Source organism: Chaetodon auriga, chromosome 4, assembly GCF_051107435.1.
Source record: "Chaetodon auriga isolate fChaAug3 chromosome 4, fChaAug3.hap1, whole genome shotgun sequence".
Taxonomy (NCBI): Eukaryota; Metazoa; Chordata; class Actinopteri; order Chaetodontiformes; family Chaetodontidae; genus Chaetodon; species Chaetodon auriga.
In genome coordinates this window covers 10,252,501-10,278,449 of record NC_135077.1, presented here as the reverse complement: position 1 = coordinate 10,278,449, position 25,949 = coordinate 10,252,501, and the positions used below count along the sequence as shown (strand labels likewise).

Sequence of the window (25,949 nt, the reverse complement as noted above, 5' to 3'; positions counted from 1 at the left end):
GGAATGGCGGATGACACGCGTGCGCACACACACACACATTCTCAAGCAGGAATACCATTAAAATAAATGTCCTGTTTCCGGTGATGTTGAGACGTTTCCTTGATGATGTCTCATTTTTTTTAGTACTTGCATTTAACATCCCATAATACATCAGCATCCTCCAGACAACTGAATTCTTACCTCTATTTATTTTATTTACGTTCGCTCGTGTGAGTACGAGCTTAACACCTCATTTCATGTAACTATTTGCGTGCACATCCCTCAGCACCTGAGTGAGTGTGTCTTTCACTAAATCAAATCGCAATACCAACCAGAGATGGCATGTCTTTCATTCAGCTGCAAGCAGCAGATTTAGTTTAATGTGAGACACCTGTTCGTGTATTTTTGTGAGGGAAGAGGAACATGAACACATACGACTGCGGTAAATTTAGTGTTTCTTTTTGTTATTTTTTTTTTTTGTTTCAAGCTGCAGCTTAGTGAAAGTGGCTGAAAATTAAATCTGTGCAAACCCCAGCGCTCATCCTCACACGCACGCACACACCACTCACTCCTTAAAAGCAGAGGAAGGAGGGGGGGGGGGGGGTTGGTGGGGGCGAGGGAGAGATGAGTGGGAGAGATGAGAGGAGGAACAGAACGCGGTGAAGGTAGCGGAGGTCACTAGCTCCCCCTACAGGTTCCTTAAGCATTTCCAGCCTCTCGCACCTGAGTTGGATGGATGTTCAAAGCAGACAATTGAATTGCGTCTGGCTCTGGATACGTGGATGCTTGTCAGAGGAAGCGTTTTTTGTGTCACTGAGAGATGAATAGAGACAGCTGATTGTATTTGGCGAAGGATTGCTCTGTGTGCAAGGAACTCAATTTTGCAGATGATCTGTCTGGCTCTGAAGTTCCCCCTGCTGCATTTTAGTGATTACATCAAGTACTTGTGCTGCAAAGCAAGTGGCTCTCTGACAGCTTGGTTTAACTCTGTGCCACCTTATTTCTCTTTCTCCATTCTTCTCTCTCTTTCTCTCTCTTGTCCAGTGATCTCAGCGAGAACCAGATTCAGGGAGTCCCAAGGAAAGCCTTCAGGGGAGCCGTGGAGATCAAGAACCTGTAAGTGGCACTTCTTGCAGTGCTTTCCGTGTATGTGAGTGCGGTGTGCGTGTGTGTGCGTTTGTGCATATATGCATGCACATGTGTCACTTGCTTTTCAGCGTGTTGCAAATGTGCACAACCCCCATGCGCCCGTGCATCAATATTTCATTGTGTTAAATGTCATGTGCCTCCTGCTTGCTGTATTGACCGGCACCGCTGCTCATTAGCAGCTATGTGTGTGTTTGTGTGTGCTACGGATGCCACGTCATGTGGCATTTCTGTTGTTTTCTCTCTTTGTTTTGCCTTGGTCATAGTAATGATGATTGAAGATAATTGTAGGTCATTTTGCGGGTAAACTAATTGCCCAGCAGTAATTCTAGATATATGGATTTTTCAACTATTTTGCTGCATCCTGGGTTTTTTTGTTTCCACATCACATAATATTTTTAAATTCCTTGCAATTATTGTAAAAGGACACGGCAGCGTGTGTGTGTTCCAGTGTGTGTGTGTGTGCATTAGCATGCGGGTGACAGCACATGATTTACTGTCCTTATGTCTTAATTAAATTGTTTCAGCAAAACGGTTCTGAGAAAAGGCGAGAGAGAGAGGGAGAAAGAGAGAGAGAGAGAGAGAGAAAAGAGGTAAAGAGCAGCGCATACAAATTAGATGTCAGATAGAAGAGAGCAGGAAGCAGGAATGGATACAGAGATAAATACATTCAGAAATACATCTCCTAAGAACAATGAGCTCAGGAGACAGAACTAAAGCGAAAGAGAAAGTGAGTGAGTGCGAGGGGAGGCAGAGAGAGGTTGTTGATGTGTTGGCCGGGGGGAGTTGATGCATCTTCTTCTGTAGCTGTCTGTCTGGCTTGAATTTCACCTGAAGATATATTGAAAGACAGTCTTACATCTTACAACAGCTTCCTTTTGTCTTTCTTTGTGTGTGTGTGTGTGTGTGTGTGCAGACAGTTGGACTACAACCACATCAGCTGTATTGAGGATGGAGCTTTCCGAGCATTACGTGACCTGGAAGTGCTGTGAGTACTTGTTTATTCAGTCGCCCTGCTAACAACAGCAGAGCTTTGGTGAATGATGAACGCTAACAGCGGTGGGACATGGAACAGCTAATATCCTCATTGACCTTTAAAAGACTGCATTGCCTGTGCCGCCCCTGAAAAATGACAGTTTCATATATAGTCACTATCATCTTCTGATTAATTTTGCTGATCACCGCATCATTCGTGCCACTGTACAGACCCCCTGTCTGTCCTAAAGTCAACCTGAGAAGCTCGTTGATGTTCGCAGTGACAGATATTCATTTTCATCGTATTGTGAGGCAAAGCCATAATGCTTTGACTTCAGAGTCAATAAGTACTGTAAATGAGGAGCGAGCATTTAAGTCAAGCTAAAATGAATAAGCTTTTGTGTCTGTAAGTAGATGCACAAGGAGTTATTTGAGTTATGAGCCAATAAATTCACCTCAATTTGTGATTTTCCTCGCGAGATGTCACTGAAAGCACATTTTTGGTGTGTTGAACCTGCTATTTTAAGATCATTTACAGTCTGTTTTATGTTGTTATTTCTTTAGATTACAAGGGTCATTACATTTTTTTTTTTTTTTTTTTGCTGGGATGATCATTTTGTTAGCTGACAAAACACAGTTTTTAGTGTCATTTCTGCCAAGATCTTAAATATTGGATGTGTAACCTTCAGTCTGAAAAAAGCAAGGAACAAAGAAAGCAGTTTCAATCAAGTGAAACCGTGGATCAGAGAGCTGTGGTTAGCTAGTAGAGTCTTTAGGGGGGACGTGGCAAATCTTAGTCGTGACTTAATTGAAAGATGGTTTATTTGTCAGGATTTACGTCTCAGCAGAGTTAAGAATGACACTGATTAAATGGCACTCAGCAGAGTCCATTTCCATACCCTACTTTGCTGACTGAGGCACTTCTCTGTGTCTGTGTACAACAACCTTGTGACTGCAGAAGAGTCCAGTGAATCTATACCGCGTTGTGTTTTCTGCTCTTTTCTCTCCTCAGCACCCTCAACAACAACAACATCAGCAGACTGTCTGTGGCCAGTTTCAACCACATGCCGAAGCTCAGGACCTTGTAAGTGGCACCGTCGAGTATTTGGTACACATTCCCGCCCAGAGGAGAAGCGTTCCTCTCATCCTGCCCGTTTGTACAATTGATTGATCGATCTCTCCCTCCTCCACCCTGCTTCTGTCTCCCCATCCTCAAATCTATTATTTCTCCTCCCCCCCACCGACCTGTTCTCGCCACTCGTCTACGCCCCCTTCCCTGTAATCACCACATATTCCCCATCCCCTCTTCTCCCTCCTTCCGCCCCCCCAGTCGCCTGCACTCCAACAACCTGCAGTGTGACTGCCACGTGGCCTGGCTGTCTGAGTGGCTGCGACAGCGCCCCCGTCTGGGTCTTTACACGCAATGCATGGCCCCGCCGCACTTGAGGGGGCACAACGTGGCTGAGGTGCAGAAGAAGGAGTTTGTCTGCACAGGTAGGTTGAGTTGACGCATTTGCTCCTTTGTCCATTACGTGACTGACATCCGCTTGCTGTTCCACAGTGGCAAACCCATCTTTGTCTCGTTTGCCTTTTCTTACTGTCTTTCGCTCATGCTTTTCAAGACGGGGACGAAGGCAAGTATTCATCTTCCATTGCATGGCTTGGCTTTAATCCCACGCACTGGATTGTGTAGTGATCAGATTTTCTGCAGAGCAGGAGATTAAGAATAATACTGTGGATACACAAGGTCACTGTCATATTAAGGAGCAGTATCTCTCTCTCACCTGCACCCCTTGTTGCCTTCACACTTTGATTTTCTTCACTGAATTCTGCTCTGTTCAGTATCCCTCACCTTTGGGATTCATACTAACTAATATCGATGGATAATATTGGCCCTCTGTCCCTGTGTAGGTCACCAGTCGTCATCATCTTCCTCCTGCAGTGTGTTACAGTGCCCAGAGTCCTGCACCTGCAGTAACAACATCGTGGACTGCAGAGGGAAGGGACTGACAGAAATACCCACCAACCTGCCTGAAACCATTACTGAGATGTAAGCCACACATGTATAAGTACAAACGCACACACCTGCTGTGCTCTGCATGCCTAAAGGCTACATGCACGCACAAACTCCTGCATCTGCGCTCAGTGCAGTGATATTTCTCTCACTCCTTCACCGTGCTTCTCTCCATTTTCCGTCTTTGTCTCCTGCCACCTTTCTGTTTCACTACTTCTCTTTCTCTTTGTGCAGTGGAATAAAACCACACATCTGTGAAATGAGAAAGCCTGGTCATGCAGCTCTTCCCTGCTTAAGAAAATAATGAAGGAGTGAGGGAGGAAGAATTGAAAGATTAATCTGAAGGACAAGACAGATCATATCTCTATCAAAAGGGGGGCATCAAAAAAAGAGGAAGACTTAAGTCTAGACATGAGACGCAACTCTTGACTTGAGAGCAAAAACATTAAAATCTCAAGTTATGTCGTGGTAAAATCCTTGAAAAAAAAAAAAAACAACAAAATAACAGCTCAAGATAGACTTTGCATAGCCAGCATCTCGAATATTGAATTATGAGGTCTAACCATCAAAAGGAATTAGCGTCAAAAAAAAAGAACACAGCTTTGAATGGAAAACGTTTAAATGCTGAGCCAGTTTAATGGTAAGCACTGAGAGACATTTGTTTCAAACCACTGCGACAACCCGCTGACTTGACTTGAGCTTGTCTCGACTGATTTGAGGCTTGACTTCAGACCTAAGACTTGGAATTTGACTTGCACTTCTCTCGATTGATTTGAGACCTGCTTAGTCTAGACTTCTCACTTTCTTTGCATTTACACAGTTTCTGTTGATTTTAGACTAGACTTTCTCAATTGTCTTGAGTCTTGACTTGGATTTGTCTACAACGATTTGAGCCTTGACGTGAAACCTGCTTTGACGGGACTTAGGACTTGACTTGGACTTGTTTCCGTTGACTTGACCTGAAGTTTCAGACGTGCTTCGTCAGGACTTTACATTTTCTTGACTCTAACTAGTGACGGGTGACTTGACTTGAGATGTTGTTTGACAAGACTTTGAGGCTTCAAGGAAAAGTCTGAAGAGAAGAGAACAGCAAATGAAAAACAAACTCATTTTAGGGAAACGTTTCACAATGGAATGGTTGGTTTGCAGCTCATGTTCCACCGCCTTTCTTGTCACGCTGACTAAACATGTGAAATATTTAGAGAACGGTTGTTTGGGTCTCTTTTGTTTGCCCCCATCCCACCCCCTTTCTCCCCTGGCCTGACTTGATTTGTTTGGGCCTGACTGACGCAGAGTCAGACTGGCACTTAATGGAACACTGCCCAGACAGTTAAGAGTGTGTTTGCTTGTGTGCTTGTGTGTACGTCTGACTGTACACATGTTAAAGAGGGCAAAAGATCTGAGAGACGTGACAGACTTTGGCAAAGGCCATCAAAGCGCCTTATCTTGAAATGTTCCCCTTAGCCAGAGCCCCCGGGAGTGAGCAGCAGTCAAGGATACAGCAGAGATAGCTCTGTGATAGGGGAATGTTAATGTCGCTCCTCAATGGTCTGTGTGTATGTTTGGTTCCAGACGACTGGAGCAGAACGCCATCAAGGTGATTCCAGCTGGGGCCTTTTCTCCTTATAAGAAGCTACGCAGGATGTGAGTAGATGAGGAGATACATTTATTGTGCGCCCTGTCAGGCACCTACAAAAACTTTGTGTTACTGTCCTGTTTGTGCTGCGTTTCACTTTTCACACTGACTCTGTCTCTGGTTGTCTCTGTGCCTCTCTGTGTCTTGTTTCCTTCGGCCCCGCAGAGACTTGAGTAACAACCAGATATCAGAGTTAGCCTCGGACGCCTTCCAAGGTCTGCGCTCCCTCAACTCTCTGTGAGTACTGCGTGCTGTGTTTGTATTTCGCATGCAGTTTACACGAAACATTCAGCCCTTTGAATCTCACTAGGAAAATCTAACATCTCACCGTTCCAAAATCTGTTCAGCCTACCTTAAACGCTGTTGTTTATCATAACTTGATTTGTGTTTGCAGTTTTAGCCGTCGCTTCTATCTGTTATGTTAACACCGTGCTCATCAAGTTAATTTATGAGACCTGGGAACACAATAACATCGCTTAAACCAAGCGAGCACGAAGGGCAAGAAACACAAGCTGTCAGACAATCAGACAGGCCGACCGTTTAACCAGATTATCTAAACAACTTTAGCTGAAGGAAACAAACAAAGGCGAGCGTGAAATGATCCCTCATCATCATTCCTCATCGCACGGGAAAACTGCAGCACTTATGCCAGGTACAAGTTGAACCAGGAAGCCGGTCTGTGTATTGTGATGGATATATATACAGTCGGCACGTTTGGGGAATAACTGACTGTTCGCTGAACCCGTCCACCAAACAACAATGGTCCAGATATAGCTTAGCATCTGTAACGAGGCACCTAAGGCCCATCAAGCTTTGGATTTCTCCACTTGCTAAAACTGCAGGTGTGGGGCTCTATCGGCTGCAGTTAAAGATTTTTTTTTTTTTATCACCTGTGCCAGCCTCCTCCGACATAAACTTGAAACTTTAGCATCCCTGGATTACTATTTAGCTATATAGTTGTAACATAGCATTACTTCCATGGGTGAGAGTTAGCAAATTGTGAGCTTAATGCATGATTATGTTATGTTATGTGTGAAAGGAGCCCATATAACTCCTTTTCAATGGTTTAATTAAAAGAAAGACAACTAAAAGGTTACTGTTGTTGCAAAAGAGTCACTTTTTATAATAATAATTAAGTTTGGCTGGCCTGTAGGTTTGTTTAAAACTTGTTTGATCATCTGACGGCTCATGTGTCTTCCCTGTTGACCTTCTTATATTATAATGGTTAGAAATAATCTGACAGCCAAATTCAGAAAAAAATTTGTTCATGGCCGTATTTGCTGTGTAATTAAAAAAACGTGCGCATGTGTCAAACACCAAAGCAGTCCGATGCAAAGCAAGGACATGATGCACTTTCGACAAGAGCGGCGGTGCTGCTGGCTTCCTCTTCGGCCTGAATCTCAGGTCGGACCATCTGCTTTGCGTGTGAAGCTTTGGGAAGAAAGACCGAGAGAGGAGCAGGGGAGGGAGTGAGGGATGTCGAGTTATTTCATGAAGGAGTTATATTAAGGTCTCGTCTCTCCAAAGTCAATAATTCATAAATGCTGAATTGCTGAATGGAGGCTTCTGCCACCTCATTACACATTCACCAAAGAGAGAATGGGACACACACGTTCATGCTGACACACCACATACAGTAGGCCCATGGCTTTCACATCAAGCTGCACTGTGTGTTCATTGTGTGTCAGGGTTTGGTAAGAGAGGATGTAAATGAGCCATCGATTTTGTGTGTGTGTGTGTGTGTGTGTGTGTGTGTAGGCGTGCAAAACAGTACGTGCTAATATGTGTGTGTGAGACATAAATGAAGCGTCCACTCCCGGCATCATGTGTTTCCCAACCTCAGGTCTCTCAGGGACAGCCACTCAGCACAATGAAATGAAAGCCGATCTAAAACACATGTCTTTAGACTGCCTACATACACAGCTCAACTCAGCGTGGAGCGTAAAGATGACTGATAACTCTGTGTGTGTGTGTGTGGGTGTGTATGCGTCTAAGGTATTTGTTGGGCTAGGCAGTGGCAGCCTCAGCCTTGACCTGCTTGTGTATGTAATCTGACGTGTTTAGAAAAAGCTTTTCTCCGATAACGGAGTACATTACTCACAGTATGAGCCAGATTTATTGTAGCCTTGTTTTTATTGTGACATTTAGATGAAAAGTGTTCATAACTAGTTCTACTAAATGTCCGTAGCGCTGACATACAGCCAAGCGTTGGCACAAAGTCTCAGAGATGCTGTTTTTTCACTGGTGTTTTAACTTGGAAGCCAGCAAAGAAAAAAGGAGGGTGGTATTGTTTTGATTAAGGTCTTATCATTTCACGTCTTGACGTTTTTCTCTGGAGGTTTCAGCGTTCTCATCTGTAAAGCCAAAGTCCCATCCCTGTTTTATTCACATAAAAAAGTGTAAAACCTCCTGTTAATCGAACTTGGGAGCGTTAAGCCTTATTCCAAGATAGCTACACCCATAATTTAGCTTGTAGTCACACCAGATAAATAGCCTATATTTGTCAGTTTTTTGTGTTTGGAGTATATACATATTGGTGAAAACCAAAAAAAAAAAACATTTATGAGTATAAATATCAGATTTAATTAGATAAAACTACTAGAGATGGAGGATTTGCAGCCATTTTTTAGCTGTCAGACAGTCACCACACCTTTGACTCAGTATTAAAATAATTTTTCCCACTGGCTGCTTGTAATTAGGGTTTTTTTTACAACTTGACATGAACTTGGCATTCACTGGCACGCTGTCATGGATTAATGAGAGCCGCTCTTTTCTGAATACTAACGAACTATTAATTTTATGTTTGAAAGGGTAATTATTCCAACAGAAACAGGTGCCAGTGGAGCAGAAGGTAGTGAGAACAGTGAGAATTGGGCTCTTTTTATAGTGAGTGTTAATATTAACAGTATTACTGGCTAACATGTGTGGTTTTATTCAAGCTTTAATGAAGTGTTTGTGCTCCACAGGGTGCTATATGGGAACAAGATCACTGAGATCTCCAAAGGACTGTTTGAGGGATTGTTTTCTCTGCAGCTGTTGTGAGTACACACACACACACACACACACACACACACACAAACAGTAGCAGTCGCAGCAGCTAAGAGCTCACATCCGCATCTCATTGATATTCTGCTGAAAAGTGCTTACCTAAAATATTGTCATCAGAGTGGAGACATCATGATTGAAAGCCATCATCACTGACCTGTAACATTTGAAACACTCGTTGAAGAATGACAGCAGGATAAGCCTTCATCCCCCGTCTCTCTCTCCCTCCTTCACTCTGCCGCTTCTTTATTCCAGGTTACTGAATGCTAATAAGATAGCCTGTCTCCGCGTGGACGCATTTCAGGACCTCCACAACCTCAATCTGCTCTCACTATACGACAACAAGCTCCAAACCATCGCCAAGGGGACCTTCTCATCGCTGAGAGCCATACAAACACTGTAAGTACGCACACACACACACGCAGCTCGGTGTACACACAGTGAAGAAGAAGTTGTGAAACTTAGAGTAATCATCATAACTCAACAACTGTGGATATAAACAACAAAAATCAATGTTATTTTCAGAATAGCGCAGTATAAAAAAAACTTCAATCCAAAGAAAAAGTCTTGAATATTGTAATAAAAACATCCATTGTTAATGCGTCTTGGATGTTTTGGGGGCATTTTGTTTCTTGTTCTCACTTGTTAAAACCAGCAGTAAACAGATTTTGCTGTCAGAAAATTATAGCATCCAGTTGTTTTGAAATGCACCATTTTTCACTGACGTTTCAAATTGCACACAGAGTGATCGATCTCAGGAGCGGTAGGTCTACATGCTTTATACTAATTTAGCCACTTTCAAGAGCCTCAATAGACTTTGGTCTGGCTGAAAAACATCTTGTTCTGGCTCTTAGTTTGCTCCCCTGGGTCGATATTGCTCTGCATAGCACATCACAAGCTGATTTATAACGGTGTTCAAGTATTCAAGGGAGGACTTCTCCCTCAATAAGTGACATTTTACCCTTTAAGGGCCCTGTCTTCATCTAACATAAAGCAGTTTGATGTTCGACTGATGAACACCGTCAATTTATGTTGTAAGATCAAGACTTCGGACAGACTAATGGGTCATAATCCTGCTAATACGAAGCTGTCTGAACATGGGTTTCTCTAAACACACCGACTGGTTAAGCATGATCAGTTATTTCAGTTAAAAAGGATAATGGATGGCGGTGGTACAGAACATGGCTGATACATTCGCCAAGGCTTTTACTTTATATGTATCAGCCAATCTGAGAGCAAATGATCATATTTATAATCAGTGCTGGGTTGTAGTAGCAGTGTAACAGACTTAATGGAAACGAACAACTGTGCATCAACGCCTTCGCCGCTGCTCGCTCACTCGTTGCTGTGGCCATGCCAGTGCTCGCACAGTAGCGATGAGCTTGCTTGTTTGCAGACATTTTTCGACCGTTTAGCACTTTGTTTTTGTTTGTATGTGTCATATTGGAGACAAGAGACATCCATAAGTAGGATCTTGGACTCTCTGTTTACGGCAATAATTTCCTCCTCACACACACATTTATCCACAGGAAGTATAGACTACACTTCCTGTCCCACCATAGGTTGTATTCACCTGTCAGAGGCCTGGTAATGGAATGAAAAGCCTAAATATTGTTGCTATGTTTGCCTACCCTGGTAGGTGGTTAAACACTATGGATGATCAGTTCTAGTGGACATAGACATACGTGTAAGTGGAAAGGAAAAAAATGTAAGAAAGGTCTATAAAAAGAGTTTTATAGATAGAAAAGATTGCATTTTTTTAAAGGTTTCAATTAATCTTATTTATCATTAGTGTGAAATATGTTTTAAAAAGGTTAAAAAGATTGACAATACTGCAGTTTTTTCTATATGAATTCTTGTAAATGAGTCCAAACTTAGTAAATATAACAGCAGTTCTAAAATAAATGAGATGACACATGATTTTATAACACACCTGCCATCCAATCACAACATGTTCTGTGGCCATATCCACGCTCAACATGCTCACAACGATGTACTGTTCTGACAGCTGACTTGTGTGTTTTTGTGTGCTCCGTGTGTCCATGTCTGTGTGTGATGCGTGTGTGGGTGTATTAGTCACTTAGCCCAAAACCCGTTTATCTGTGACTGCCATCTGAAGTGGCTGGCAGACTACCTGCAGGACAATCCCATCGAGACGAGCGGAGCCCGCTGCACCAGCCCCCGACGACTCGCCAACAAACGAATCGGACAAATCAAGAGCAAGAAGTTCCGCTGCTCAGGTATAAACACGCTGCACTGTAAACAGGTTATTTCTATTCCTCATCATTCACACATGTACAGACTGCTGCACATAATACCCAAACTGACACACTGTCCACTGTCTTGTGTTCTCATTCTGTGTCTTCCTGCTGGGATTTTCCCTCAGCCTCTCTTTACTAACCTCAACACCGCGTTTTCAGCTTTTTCTAACTTCTCTCTCATTTGACCACACACACACACACACACACACACACACACACACACACACACACACAGAGCCAGTGAGTACCTTCTTTTAGGCCTTTTGTTGTTTTTCACTCTCACTCTCTCTGTCTCTGTCTCTCCATTAGCTAGAGAACAGTATTTCATCCCAGGTATTGTAATTGTATGCGTGTGTGCATGTGTGTGTTTGACAGCGCGTGTGTTTGTGTAATACACCGTTTGGTCTATCACGGCGGATGCTGCACACTCACACACTCAACACTTTGAGTGACTTGCCTTGACTGACACCTTTTGAATGCCAAGAAATTTCCTTTTAATGATCTAACTTACATCATAACGCATCACGTCCAACCAGGCACCAGATAATGACACTCTTGTCCTTGCACTGGGTTTTCAATGGTAGCCGTAACGTTGACGATGGAGGGAGAAAAACAACTGGATTAATAAGCTCGGGCAGCTGTCAGCTGGCCACTGCATGTGAGACTAAATCAAAGTATATTGGTACAGCGATCACAGAGACTATATTTAATGCTAGTCCTTCTTGCTTCTTAGCACATCTAATGATAGCTAATGTATGAGCGTGTGTCCGCGAGCATCTGTGTCTGTTTCGCCCACTGCAGAACATCAAAAGGTCACACAGCTACCATGCTCAGAGGGGCGCTGGGAAATATGTAAATCAGACATGCATATGAGATCAGTAGCAGGGCTAAAGGCGGTCATTACCACAGCAGCACACAGAGGAGGTATGGTGTGTATTGGATGAGAGTGAGCGTGTGTGCGTGTGTGTGTATGTGTGTATGCTGTGTGTGTGTGTGTGTGTGTGTGTGTGCCCACTGCAGTCATTAACTCACCGGGGGACAGGGGTTTCAAAGCCCAGATACCACATACAGGGCAAAACTGAATAATTTAAGAACATTTGCGGTTGAAAAGTTGAATAAACATCTTTTATTCTGTGGTACAACCTTGGTATTGCGCCTTAGATCAATACATCTTAAATTCTCTACTTTAATTTGCATCATGTCCCCTATTTCACAGTGGATTATTTTCGATGCTGTCTCATATTTCTGTTTGAACCAAAACTTGTGAGTGTGAATTCTGGGCGCTTTAATTCCAGCGTTATCCCTCCAACCATTTCTGGCTTTAGCCTTGTGAAGATTAGACCTGCTGCAAGCGACTGATGTCAAAGAAAAACACAAAGCAAAATGAATGTATGTGCGCATGTGAGTGAACTCGCTCAAAAACTGTACTGCTCATTGGCATTGGCGCTTTAATCTGGTTATGTGTTCTTCATCTCGCGATGCCCCCTGAAAACGAGTCTGAATCAGTCGTGCTTCAAGTCAACGAGGCCGGAATGTGTGCATTGGATGAAAGCACCCACCAAATGTCATGTTATGCCAGCACGGTTCTCACTATTCACGAGTCATTACCCCTTTAAATGAATCACTGCCTGGGGGCTGAACGCGAGAAAATTGCAGCATTTTTTTCCAGTTTTTCATCAGCTTTTTCCCTCCTGTTCAAATAAACGAGTGAAATCCCTTCTGCTTTCTCCTACTGCCTCTCTCACACACTCAGGAGTACACCATGCCGGCTGTAAGTAACACACACACACACAACAGATACACACGGTTCTTGCGTCAACTCCGAATCCCTCACCTCTTGCCCCTTGAACCGGCCTCTGACCTTTGACCTCTACCACAGTGACCCCTTCTGTGACTCCTCTTGTCTGTTTACAAAGAACAACAATAAGAAGATTTATAGGATTTTCATTTTATCACACAGAGGCTCATGTGTTTGTTTTCTCTTCATGCGTGTGTGTGTGTGTGTGTGTGTGTGTGTGTGCGTGCGCGCCCATGTTTGTTTGTGTACATGTGTGGATGTGTGTTCCTAGAAGTCACGGCTTCTCTTGCCTTCAGCGCTGCTGTAACTCTCCTCCCACTGTCTGTAACAGCTGCTCTGGTCCTGCTCTTGTCCATAAATTTATGTCTTTAGATGTTTCAGTCTCTCCTTCTCTTCCCCTGCTTTTCCTTTGCTGTACTTTCCAACCTGTCTGATCTCCTCTTCCTCTCCTCCTCCTCTCTCTTCTCCTCCTCCTTATTATCGTTCTCCCTTCTCTCTTCATTCCAAGTGATATAGTTTTTCTTTCTCCTCCTTTTCAGTCCTCATCTTTTCATCGTTCCTAATTGAACTCCTCTTCTTATCCTTGTCTTTACCTTACCTCCTCTCAGCTTCCCTCCTCCCCTCCTGTACAATGCATCCTCTCCTCTCCTTCTTGTCCTTGCTGCTTCACCCTCTCCTCCTCAGCCCCCATCTCTTACTCTCCTCCTTTCCTTCTTATCCCCTCCTTCTTATTCTCTCCTACTGCTCTACTATCCTTTCCTCTCCTCTCATCTCATCTCCTTCTCATCCTCTCCTCCTTACCCTTTTCTCCATGGTCTCCTCTCATTTCTTCTCCTCTGTTGTCCTCTCCTTATCACTCCTCTCCATTCCTTTCATCTCCTCTACCTCTTATCCTCTCCTCTCCCCACGTACCTTGTTATCCTACTCGTACCCATTTCCTACTCTTCTCCTCCTCCTCCTGCTCCTCCTCCTCTCCCTCTGTCCTTCCCACCCCTGTGTTCCAGCGGAGGAGCAGTCAGTCAGCAGGTTGTTCCTTTGTGCTTGATCTAACCATGTGGCTGCCAGGTTCCTATAGTGGAACATGGTTCTGTCAAGCACCATGGAACGGCCCTGCAAAACCCTACAGCATGGCCAAGACACAAGAGACAGCAATCTCCTGTCACCCCCCTGCAACCTCTGTGCGCGTGTGCGTGTGTGTGTGCGTGCGTGCGTGTGAGCACAGTATGATAGATGACCGCCTGTGTGTGCATAAGCATTTTTCTGCTGTGATCTAATTTTTGATGCTGTTTTGTTTGTGCTGTGGTTTCCAACACTAACAGCCGCTTTGTAGTCTGACAGGACTGAAAAACGACAAACTGTTTGTTCGGTGTGGATGTGTGCGTGCCTGCGTCTGGATCTCCACAGTTTGTGTGTCTTGTGAACTTGGCTCCTTTTAGGCCGTGATGCACGCGAAGCATTTTGAAGTAATGCTCGTGGGGAATGCCGTGTACGATCATAATCAATGATGGTTTTAGAAACATGTTTGCTTCATTTTGACAATCCCCGCTCCAAACGAAAGCGGCACAGCCCCTCCGCATTATCTCAGAATTCTTCCATTGGATCACGACCTTCACTTTGGCCATCCACTGTGTTTCTGTTGGAGCCAGTACCGCTAAACGCTGGGGTTCGACTCTTGGGCAATGAGGGCGTTCGGTGACATCCTGCTTGTGATTGTGACCAGGTACCGAGGATTACCGCAGTAAGCTTGGAGGGGACTGCTTCGCCGACTTGGCCTGCCCCGAGAAGTGCCGTTGCGAGGGCACCACAGTCGACTGCTCCAACCAGAAACTCACCAAAATACCAGATCACATCCCCCAGTACACCGCCGAACTGTGAGTCACGCTGTATTTGTCTACTATAAAGTTTATCTGCGTGTGGTATAGACCACCCCGCTTAGGCCTTGATCTCCTCCTCCTCCTCCTCCTCCTCCTCTAGAACTGTCTCTTCTGTTGTTCTTTCTTTGTCTCTGACCACCACGTCTCCTCTCTCTTCCTAGGCGTCTGAACAACAATGAATTCACTGTGCTGGAGGCCACGGGCATCTTCAAAAAGTTGCCTCAGCTGAGAAAGATGTGAGTCAGACGTGTTGTAAACGTGACGGGAACAAAGCGTCACATGTGGTTGTGAGGAAGTCATACTGAGGTCGCACAGAGAAAACTATGAATGTACACAGACACTGAAATGAACCATATGTACTTCTGTCTGCATACCTCACCTCCTTCTGCTCCTCATTCTATCTCCCTCTTGTTTTATCTCCTTTCATTCTTACCACTCTCCCACCTTTCTCCCTCCTGCTTCCCCTGCCTGCAGTAACCTGAGTAATAACCGTATCACTGACATAGAGGAGGGGACATTTGAAGGAGCCTCGGGGGTCAATGAGCTGATTCTGACCTCCAACAGACTGGAGAACATACACCACCGCATGCTGAAGGGACTGGGTGGCCTCCGCACACTGTGGGTACACACACACTCACACAAACACACACACACACACACACACACACACTGTTACTTAAATGCATATGCAAGCAAATTATCATAGCAATATGCATACTCTCATATACTGCGACAGCGTGCGTACAAATTAAAATTCGTGAGAATGCATAATTTGCAGGTTTATATTATCATAAATACATCAGCTTTTCCTCTTGTAAAAAAAACAGCACATTTAATCTTTTGTGCCTGTGTGTTTGTGAGCAGCATGCTGAGGAGTAACCGGATCAGCTGCGTGAGCAACAGCAGCTTCGTGGGGTTGAGCTCCGTGCGTCTCCTGTCACTCTACGACAACCAGATCACCTCCATGAACCCCGGAGCCTTCGACACGCTGCACTCCCTGTCCACGCTGTGAGCACACACACTCGGACACGCACAAACGCAAATGCAAACGGACAAAAGAACACACGCGAAAACTCCTCTTGTTTTTCTCCAGCAACCTTCTGGCCAATCCCTTCAACTGCAACTGCCACCTGGCTTGGCTCGGTGATTGGCTGAGAAGGAAGCGGATCGTCACTGGCAACCCCCGCTGCCAGAGTCCTTATTTCTTGAAGGAAATCCCCATCCAGGATGTGGCGGTCCAGGACTTTGCCTGCGAAGATGGTGAGACGGGGCAGATTTACACTTGACACTTGACGCTCTGCAACATCTGCAGCCCTTACAGGCTTCCATCCGTCTCCATCAGGTAACGATGAGAACAGCTGCTCCCCAGTGCTGAGGTGTCCAGCCGAGTGTTCCTGTCTGGACACTGTGGTGCGCTGCAGCAACAAGGGTCTCACCACGCTGCCCAAAGGCCTCCCCAAAGAGACCACTGAACTGTGAGTTAGAGACCAACACGTCATTTAGGAACTAACCAGTTTAATGATTTCACGTGGCTGCCTTACTGAGCTGTCAGAGACATTTTTGTCATTGTCTTGTGAAAACCATGTATCTCCAAAACACAATTTGATCATAACAATCTGTTTTCAGCTTTGTGACAATGCCTTTTTCAGATTGGCTTTTAAATGGCTTTTGTAGCTGAAGACATTTTTCATTTAAATCAAGAACTCAAACACTAATTCTGACAAAATTTCACACAAATGTCTGATTGGATAAAATGATGATATATGATGATATTTTATATCCAAAAGGTCAAAGGTCAGCTTCATCTTGACATCATAATGTTCTGCAAAAAACACTTTTCTGGCCATTATTCCACACCGTAGCTCAGGAACAAAAGAGGAGATTGTGACCAATTGAATTGGTGACACTAATCTTGGGTGTACACATTGAAACTCTGCAGCCTGGTTGAAGTTGTGTGTATATCTGAAGCTTTGTAGTCCACCACAAACGCATTAGTTGTGCTGATATTGAGCTTCAGGTGATTGTTGTTGCACCATGTGATGAAGCTCTCTGTCAGTCCTCTGTACTCCTCTGTAAAAATAGTCTCCAAGTGAAGACAGCATGTTACTCACTGGAAATTATTCTGTAGAATCATACATGTCAGTACAGTGATAACTTCCATTTCACCAAAAAATACACTTCATACCTCACTTCCGGCTAGTCAAGTCTTCGCTACATATATTATATGAGTCTGGTCAGACATGGATGGAAATGCAACATGACTGATTAGCAGAGGCAAACAACTGCATGGCGGTAATTTTAGTTTATTGTTTGCTCCGAGTCCTTTTATATATCTCTTTCAGTGTTAGTGAAGCATAATCTCCAGAGGCAGCCAATCAATTCACACAAATCTCCCACTGTTGTTACGTTGTGAACGTCTGAAATACATCTGTGATGATTGATAAATGACTTTTTCCAGTTTTACTTTGGACGTGTTGACAGGGGTGAATATTTTTTGCCCACTGAATTTCTAATATTAGTCAGCCCGGTGAAGACAGGTAGTCCAGCTGCTGTCCTGTCAGCGCCTTAGGATGGTTCTGAGGACAGTGAAGCTATAATGGAGGTCAGAGTCAGTGGGGATTGCAAAGCAGCACCAAAGTCTCACGTCTGGTCTGAATACACGATAAGACCGAAGTTTATACTGAGTTGCTGCCGTGAAAGCTGTCAGCCTCAGGAAGCTTCAAACTTTGCACATTCTAATTCTAATCAATAGTTGAAGTTACTGAAGCTGTGCTTGGTTGAAAACATGTGAAAAACCACAGCACACAGGCTCAGAGAGACACAGGTACACAGACCGAGGGCTCACAGAGGATTATATTCCAGAAACTCATCTCAACACACACACAAAATCCCTGATGATCACAAAATCATAGCCCTAAATTAAACATCAGACAGCAGGCGTGGTGCTATTTTCTATCATTTCACTGTTTCTCCTGTGGGGAACGTGCTTTTTCCAATATTAACAAGGACTTAATTAATACGCTGCATTAATAGCACATTGTCACACAGTGGAGGAGATAGGATGTCAGTCGTGCATGTGTGTGTATGTGGGTGGGTGGCGGGGTGGGGTGGGGGGGTTATACAGTATTAGGATGCCTGTGGGGATATTAAAATCCACTGTTTATTATGGCTGTAGGAGTAATGACTGCTCACACTGCTGGAGATGAGGAATTTCCCACATGCTTAAATAACTTCATTTTCTCCCTTCTCGTTTTCTCTCTCTTTCCCAATCCTCCTATATTTGTCTTTTTACTCTTGTCTTTTGTCTCCAAACCCCCTCCTCTCTCTCTCTCTCTCTCTCTCTCTCTCTCTCTCTCTCTCTCTCTCTCTCTCTCTCTCTCTCTGCCTCTCAGGTATCTGGATGGTAACCACTTCACTCAGGTTCCTGTGGAGCTCTCCAATTACAAACACTTAACACTCATGTAAGTCTCACCCACATGACCTGAGCAGACAGACACTACGGGCACACCGTCAGACATGAATTCACAAATCACAAAGGCAGACTTTTGCACAGTCTAACACACTTTTTTAATCAGGATTGTGACTTGGCCTGTGCTCCCTGCTTTTAAAGACTGAAACTAACGATTCTAGCAGAGCTCTGTGTTCTATCACACTTCATATGTGCAGCACAGAGGAGTATGTATTGTATATAGTCTGCGTGTGTGTTTGTATGTGTGTGTGTGTGTGTTTGTGTGTGTGTGTGTGTGTGTGTGTGTACATTTGTTTATGCATGTGTTGACAGTGCTGCCTGCGTGTGTGTTTTATGTATCTGTTATTGTTTCCTTTTCAGTGATTTGAGTAACAACCAGATCAGCACGTTGTCCAACCACAGCCTCAGTAACATGTCCGAGCTGCTTACCCTGTGAGTCTGGCTTTACATCAGTGCCTTTGCAACGTGTGTGTGTGTGTGTGTGTGTGTGTGTGTGTGTGTGTGTGTGTGAATGTGACTAAATGAAGGTGGAAATCAATTAAGGAGTACCTTTTGTTGCACATGTTTTTTGATGTTACACATGAATACTGTCCCATGTAGGCCACCATACTCAGGGGAACCTCACACAGACTTCTGCAAAAAATAAAACAATGGAGAATAATTAGTGCAGAAAAATCCCCCCAAAACAGTTAAGGAGTGGAAGATGAACTGCTTTGGGACCGTGAGGAAAACAGCACATCTGTATATCAATAAGTTGTGTTTCCAGTGACATACTTACATTAAATGTAGAGTAAAACTGCCCCAAAATTCCATAAAAACTGATGAATGGGGCAGAAAACCCCCTCTTTGGATGAAAGATGTTTGTGTTTGTTCTTGTAAGACCTGCATATGATCACGTATGTGCTTCTGACCGGATGGATGTGTTTGTGCGTGTCTGTTTGCTCGACTGCTTTGCTCGGTGGAATGATGTTATAAACAGGATTGTGCTCTGAAATGCCTCGCTGCATTTGAAGATGTCTTGAAAAAAAAAAAAAACATCTGCGTTTGTTTCCATGCCAACATGTTTATTCTGTGTGTAAAGAATCCTGAGCTACAACCGCCTGCGGTGCATACCGGCGAGGGCGTTCGATGGACTCAAGTCTCTCCGTTTGTTGTGAGTATCCATCCTGACACATGCAAGGTGGTGTGAAGCTCGGAAATGTTGCACCCAGACCGCTCCTGCTAACATCCGGACTCCTTTCTACATTTCTGTGCCCTTTTCTCTCTTTCTCGCTCCATCTCTCGCCCTTTCTAAGGTCTCTCCATGGTAACGACATATCACTGATACCAGAGGGAGCCTTCAAAGACCTGTCGTCGCTCTCCCACCTGTGAGTAACATAAACACGCACGCTCACTTCGCCGTTCGTGGCTTTCCCGAGGATTGAAATCTCCACCTTTCTACCTCACAGAATTGCAAAATAAGGAAAACACATTATCATGACAAAAGAGCCTTTTTCGCATCGTCCGAAAGGAAAATGTCATTCAGGGAGGCTTGTCAGTGAACGCACAGGGCTGCCAAAAGAAACTGAGCAACAGACCATCTATAGCTACTCCTCCTTCTACTCTCCTCTGTTTACACCTATATCCAACACTGGTCAGTGCGTTTTCTATAGAACTGGCGATAAAGCCACATATTTACTATTGAAATGAAGGTGCAGTATATATGGTGGGATTCTAGATACCTTCCTCCTCCTCTGAGCTCCACTCTTTGTGGCTACAGCAGCAAAACTGGATCTGAACTTTTTCTAAATAATGACTTTTGAGGAAAATCTCCTAAATTGATTTAAAACAGGTTTTACAGCACGAAAACAGCCACAGCTGAGGACTCCAGTGAAACTCAGCACACCTTTAATCAATCGTCAAACGAGCAGCATGTAACACAGGAGACTGAGATAACTAAGAAGTGAATGATTGACTGGACACTGAACACTTTGCTGTTACAGAGAGTGATGGATGGAAGGGAAAGATGATGCTAATAACTTGACTAAGCTGCTGGTGGGGATGCCAGTGAGGGAGCGCCTGTGTCCGCCCCGGGGCGCTCACTACGATCAGCACCACGGATAGCGCTTGTGACAGGCTGCTGCTTTTCCCAGTTATGTCCCAGCGCAGAGCACTAGTCTAATATTATCTCTACCCGCAGCAGAACCACAAGCCTGGGGAAGGCTCTAACTTCCTTTTTTTACCACTCTATCAGATCTGTTTTTAGAGGGAACCTGAACGTGTAGAACTTAAAATCACAATACCAAAAACATAGCAGATAAGGCAGAGGCTGGAGCTGTAGCGGCAAAAGGTGTTGGCATAGTCAGCAGAGTAATAGTGACAAGGCAGAGCTGTATCTCAGCATGAATACAATTGGTTAGTAGTCAGATAGTGGCCAAGTAGCTGATGAATGAGCCATTGTGGAGCCTTAATAAAGCAGCTGATGCCAGTAAGCCAATGCCTCAATGCTCTGCCTGAATTAATGTAATGCTACATTAGTTACCTTAAAAAAAAAAACATTAGACTTTAGAGGAACATTAGGAAAAACCTGGGGAGATAAAATGTTTTGTTTAAATACAGGGAGTGACAAGAAGCAGCACAGTTTCTAGGAAGGGTTTTAAAATCTGAGAGCTGTTTCTACCAGTGCTGCTGCCAGCATGAAGCAGATGATCCCAATCATCTCACTTAATTTGACAGTGATGTACAACTCAGCCTCTGAGTATTTAGACAGTGACACATCTTCTGGCTCTATATTCCAGCACATTGGATCTGAAATGAAACAATCCTGTTAACTGAGTGTTGTTCTCACCTTCCTCTCTCTCTGGCTGGCAGGGCTCTGGGTGCCAACCCTCTGTACTGTGACTGCCACATGCAGTGGCTGTCAGACTGGGTGAAGAGCGGCTACAAGGAGCCTGGCATTGCCCGCTGTGCCGGGCCCGGTGACATGACTGACAAACTGCTGCTCACCACGCCTTCCAAGAAGTTCACCTGCACAGGTAAACATACACTGTAGTACCGTAGCACAGGAATGCAGAGGATGCAGCATGCCAGCAGATATACACTACATATATATACAAACACATTTTTATGTTAAGCGCACCAATGCACAATTGATGAGGACTCCTAGAGGAGACCACAAGTTGCCATTTACAAATTTTTGTTGTCCATTGAAAACCATGTGTGTCCAAAATGTGAACTCGTCATGCAAAAAAAAAAAAATAAAAAAATAAAAACAGCCTCGTTTTACAGTTGTGACGGTGCATTTTGCAATATTTCTGTGAGTTTTTATCAGGTTTTGTTAGCCTAAGAAATCGGATAATCGTCTTCAACTACAAGCTTACAGTTAATCTGAGAACCTAAAAACCATCACATATTGAGATACATGGTTTCTAGAGGACAGCAGTGAAACATTAATGTTTAAATTCATATAAGAACTCTAACATTGAGCATGATTGTGGCTGTAACTCATCATACTGCGATATGCTACTGACTGTTGATCTTAACCTTTAAACCTTATTATTTCGCGCTAACTATGAACACATGACTGAAACCTATTTTTAACCTAATCTAACTGACGCACTGTAGAAGTCCCGGGGCCTTGTGGTTTCCTGGTGCCAGGTAAAGTAGCCAATCATATCCCAGTTCTTCCTCCTCAGTCTCTCCTCCTTGAGACAGTCCCAGCCTGGTTTTTCAACCCCCTTTGAGCCCTGACCATACTGAACCGCTCGTCTTCCCTTTCAGCCCTCATGTTCTGACCAACATTGTGTGTCCCGACTGTTAGAACCTGATGTTCTGTCATGACATTTGGGAATAAATCCTCTGTACATGTCAAGGCCCTGCAAAGCAAAGCTAATTTTCTCAATTATAACCCAGTAACATACCTGCAGCTGTTGCTCATTACAGCCATACAACTTTCAATCATCTTTTACACAAGTTTCCTAATGTTTACCATATATTTTAGTACAAGTAATGTTATTTGTTTTTTTCTGTTATCGCAACTTAGCTTTTTTTCTCACAAACTGACAATATGTGTCTCAAAAGCACAAAAAGTTGACTTCTGAAGAGCTTTATGCAGGACCCTGATAATGTACAGCTGTGTATGTCGACCTGCGTATCGTAGCTGTTCTTGCTCTCCTACATGCAGAGCATTAGATAAGTTTCTTTGTGTGTGTGTGTGTGTGTGTGTGTCTGTGTGTCTGTGTGTCTGTGTGTGTTGGTGTGTTTGCATCACACAGGTCCAGTAGATATTAATATCCAGGCAAAGTGTGAGCCCTGCCTGTCCAACCCCTGCAAGAATGACGGCACCTGCTCCAATGACCCAGTGCACTACTACCGCTGCACCTGCCCATATGGATTTAAGGTACACACACATACATACACACACACACACACACACACACACACACACACACACACACACACACACGGAAAGCCAAAAGGTACAAAAAAGTTTAGGTCATTACTTCAATACCTATAACTCACAGGTGCTCTGTGTAACTTTCACCTGCTTTTTACAGCAGTCTGAGGTTCAGAGAAGGATGCTTGAACAACTGACTATGGCCCTCTTCACTGTCTGTACTCATATGCAGTACAAACACACGCACACAGATAGACTCGTCCTGTTCCTGTTCAAATGTCATGGGGATAAGCGAGTCCTGTCTCTGAGAAAATAGATGCAAATACTTCACAATCAGAAGGAGCTGCTGTTCTTTGAAAGCACTAAATGTACGTGTGTGTTTGCTTCCATGTAGGGGCAGAACTGTGAGGAGCCCATTCATGCCTGTATCAGTAACCCGTGCCAGAACGGTGGCACTTGCCACCTGAAGGAAGGAGAAGGGAGCAACTTCTGGTGAGAGACCTGTATCTTTTACAGCCTGGTTAGTTTTAGATGCTTCTCCCTGTATGGGGGAGAAGCATCCAAAGGGGCTTTTTGCTTATTTTGCACACGGATGTGAGTTTCTTCTGTGGCTTTGGAGGGAGGTTTCTGTCTCAGATGGTTTCTTTAAGATTATCTCAGATTGGGCTTGAGAATTCAAACAGCAGAAAGCCTCAATTACAAACTGAGTGCGTGGAGTTTAAAAATCATTCTCATTTACCAGACAAGAAGAGTCACACTTAACATGCTATTTTGCTGTTTTATCGGAATTGTAGGATAGTTTTTCGTACCTTGACCCATGTTACGGACTAAAGGTCCAGATACCTCAGGCCCTGTTGCATTGGTCCTGTCCTTTCTTATTTTAAATCTGTCTCTTGTGAGTCCCCCTACATAATGGAAGTGTGTTACTAAATTGCCCAAGTGCCCCTTTAGTATTCTAATTGCCAGGAGGGCAGCTCTCTAAATTACTCTGTGCCACTGTGTCTTCTATAATGCTGCGACTAGGGAGCTGTTAAGTCAGAAGTTTTCTAATTCTACACATAGTGGCTTTAAAGAAATGCTATGATTAAACCAGTTATTTAAACCCCCTCTCTGCAAGTACCAGCAAATGTGAAAGCAAATGTCTCTGCGTGCGTGCACAAGTACTGTAGAGTGAGGAGAGATTGAAGGAAATATCATTCATGCACAGCTTTGTTCCAGGTCAGAAAGCCCACCTAAAAATAAACATATAGAAACATCTGAGCACACACCTGCAGAGCTTGTTTAAAAGCACAGAGATTTGTGAACACCAGACATCAGTTAACAGATATTAGATAGCAATAAACCAGAGAACATGTCAGTGGATGTAGCATGAGGTACGTGGACCCTCAGAAGATAGTTCCATCAGTGATGCTGCTGCACCATTAATGACAGGTGGGAATGAGTGTAGAGGAGGTAAAGGGCCCAGGGGACCACTTGTGTCCTCAGTCTGTCTCCGAGCTGGACAGCCCTGCTGTGAGAATCCCTCTCTTCATTAGGCTGTTTAGTATTAACAGGAGGGGAGCTAACGCCTGTCTGCACGCCCCGAGCAGATTTTAACCTCCCACACAGACAATTAGACCTGCCTTCCTGCACAGCCCCTCCTGCTTCTCTCCTTCTGTCTCTTCCCCCACCCTCTCTCTGTCTTTTCTGCCACTTTTTCATGTCGGTCTTCCTCTTCATGTCTGTGTTTCCATCTCTGCACACTTTCTTTTCCTTCTCCGGCATAGAGGGGTAGAATATTCACTGTGAAGAGCTGTCGTTGACTATATAATGAGATATTAATCCATCCAAGTGTGTGCGCTGCATAAGAGCTCTTTATTAGACCCATAATATACCACTGTGTGTGTGTGTGTGTGTGTGTGTGTGTGTGTGTGTGTGTGTGTCTGTATATGCAGTAATAAACCTGAGTAGTAGTTACAGAGTTGAGGCACGCTCACATTAACAGAATAATGACTCTCTACTGGGAATATGTAGATAGCGCTGACACTGCTGTTATGAGCTGCATGCATGGATGGTGTGTGTGTGTGTGTGTGTGTGTGTGTGTGTGTGTGTGTGTGTGTGTGTGTGTGTGTGTGTGTGTGTGTGCATGTGGATATTTGTATTTGTCATGTTGTGGGGACATGAATCTGTTTACACATTGGGAATTCGCCTTCCTTATGGGGACAACATGCAAGTCAATGTAATGTCCTCTGAAGTGATGGAAACAAATGTATGTGTGTGTGTGTCTGTGTGTGTGTCTGTGTGTCTGTGTGTGTGTCTTTGTCATCCAGAGGTTGTTAAGAGGTTGTCTGTTGACAATGTTCTCTGTGATCCTACATGAGTTTGTCCTTTGATATCTGCTTATGGGTGTGTGCATCTGTGTGTGTCTCTGTGTGATCTCAGGTGTGTGTGTCCAGAGGGCTTTGAAGGTGACGGATGTGAGATCAACATCGATGACTGTGAAGATAACGACTGTGAGAACAACTCCACATGCGTTGATGGAATCAACAACTACACATGCATGTGCTCACCAGAGTACACAGGTGATCTTTTTCCCCACTCTGTATTTTCCCTTGAACCACAGTGTCGATATAAACGCAGAAGCACTGGACTCCCCAGGATAATGTAACCACCATATAAGTTTATGCTATGGCGACCAGTTTGAATTATTTCAACTGTTTCTGAGACGTTGGTGTCTGAGAAATCATGTTTTGGTATGGCAGATGGCTCAAAAAACTCCTCTACCCCTGGGCCTTTGCCGCCATTGGCAAATTCACAACGCTTCCTCTGTGCAGTTGAGAATAAAAGATGCCGCCATAGTTGCTGAATTCATCTGAAATTTACCCCAAAATTAAAACTGAACTGACTGAAGCAACAAATTGGGTTTCTCACCTCAATATGTAGCTTTCTCCCACTGTTAGCAGTACACGTAAAATAACTTCCAGCTCCGTGATTGGTTGTCTGGTGCCAAACTGCACTTGTGGAGTCGTAGTTAACGCCTTCCTTGAAGTTTCTTCGTACCCATGATGAGTTTCATGCCGATCCAAGTTGCAGAAGAGCTCCAACTGTGAGCCACATAACATCAACAATGGGAAAAACAAATGGGACTTTTACTTCCAGCTATCATGAAGTGCAGACAAATCATAACTAGTTCTATCTAACACAGGTCTGTTACTGCTTGTTTGTCTGCTTTTGCACTGTGCTAATCATCTCTGACTGCTAACCTTTGTGGCGGTGTTCTCTCTCTGTGTCTCGCTGTCCTGTGTCTTTTTTTTTTTCCTGTCTCGCTCTGCTTTCTATCATCTGTCGTCTGTTTTTTTTTTGTTTTTTTTTGTGGTTGCAGCTGCTACCAATGAGGT

General features: G+C 44.1%; 1 protein-coding gene across 5 annotated transcripts in view; it reads left to right on the top strand.

The window, feature by feature from the left end:
* Nucleotides 1–25,949, top strand: part of slit2 (slit homolog 2 (Drosophila)) — an 89,819-nt gene that overhangs the window by 54,291 nt on the left and 9,579 nt on the right. For 2 of the 5 annotated variants that reach the window (XM_076728522.1, XM_076728526.1), the window contains exons 5-30: nt 1,024–1,095; nt 2,042–2,113; nt 3,113–3,184; nt 3,431–3,594; nt 4,012–4,150; nt 5,687–5,758; nt 5,916–5,987; nt 8,717–8,788; nt 9,051–9,194; nt 10,872–11,035; nt 12,810–12,827; nt 14,575–14,725; nt 14,890–14,964; nt 15,203–15,346; nt 15,593–15,736; nt 15,822–15,988; nt 16,071–16,203; nt 18,121–18,189; nt 18,558–18,629; nt 19,279–19,350; nt 19,493–19,564; nt 21,048–21,211; nt 22,451–22,575; nt 22,967–23,064; nt 24,994–25,133; nt 25,934–25,949. The exon at nt 25,934–25,949 is cut by the window's right edge and continues 8 nt beyond it. In XM_076728522.1, the coding sequence (XP_076584637.1) occupies nt 1,024–1,095; nt 2,042–2,113; nt 3,113–3,184; nt 3,431–3,594; nt 4,012–4,150; nt 5,687–5,758; nt 5,916–5,987; nt 8,717–8,788; nt 9,051–9,194; nt 10,872–11,035; nt 12,810–12,827; nt 14,575–14,725; nt 14,890–14,964; nt 15,203–15,346; nt 15,593–15,736; nt 15,822–15,988; nt 16,071–16,203; nt 18,121–18,189; nt 18,558–18,629; nt 19,279–19,350; nt 19,493–19,564; nt 21,048–21,211; nt 22,451–22,575; nt 22,967–23,064; nt 24,994–25,133; nt 25,934–25,949 (2,703 nt within the window). The remainder of the gene's footprint in view (nt 1–1,023; nt 1,096–2,041; nt 2,114–3,112; nt 3,185–3,430; nt 3,595–4,011; nt 4,151–5,686; nt 5,759–5,915; nt 5,988–8,716; nt 8,789–9,050; nt 9,195–10,871; nt 11,036–12,809; nt 12,828–14,574; nt 14,726–14,889; nt 14,965–15,202; nt 15,347–15,592; nt 15,737–15,821; nt 15,989–16,070; nt 16,204–18,120; nt 18,190–18,557; nt 18,630–19,278; nt 19,351–19,492; nt 19,565–21,047; nt 21,212–22,450; nt 22,576–22,966; nt 23,065–24,993; nt 25,134–25,933) is intronic. The other 3 variants (XM_076728523.1, XM_076728524.1, XM_076728525.1) reach the window with 3 other exon arrangements.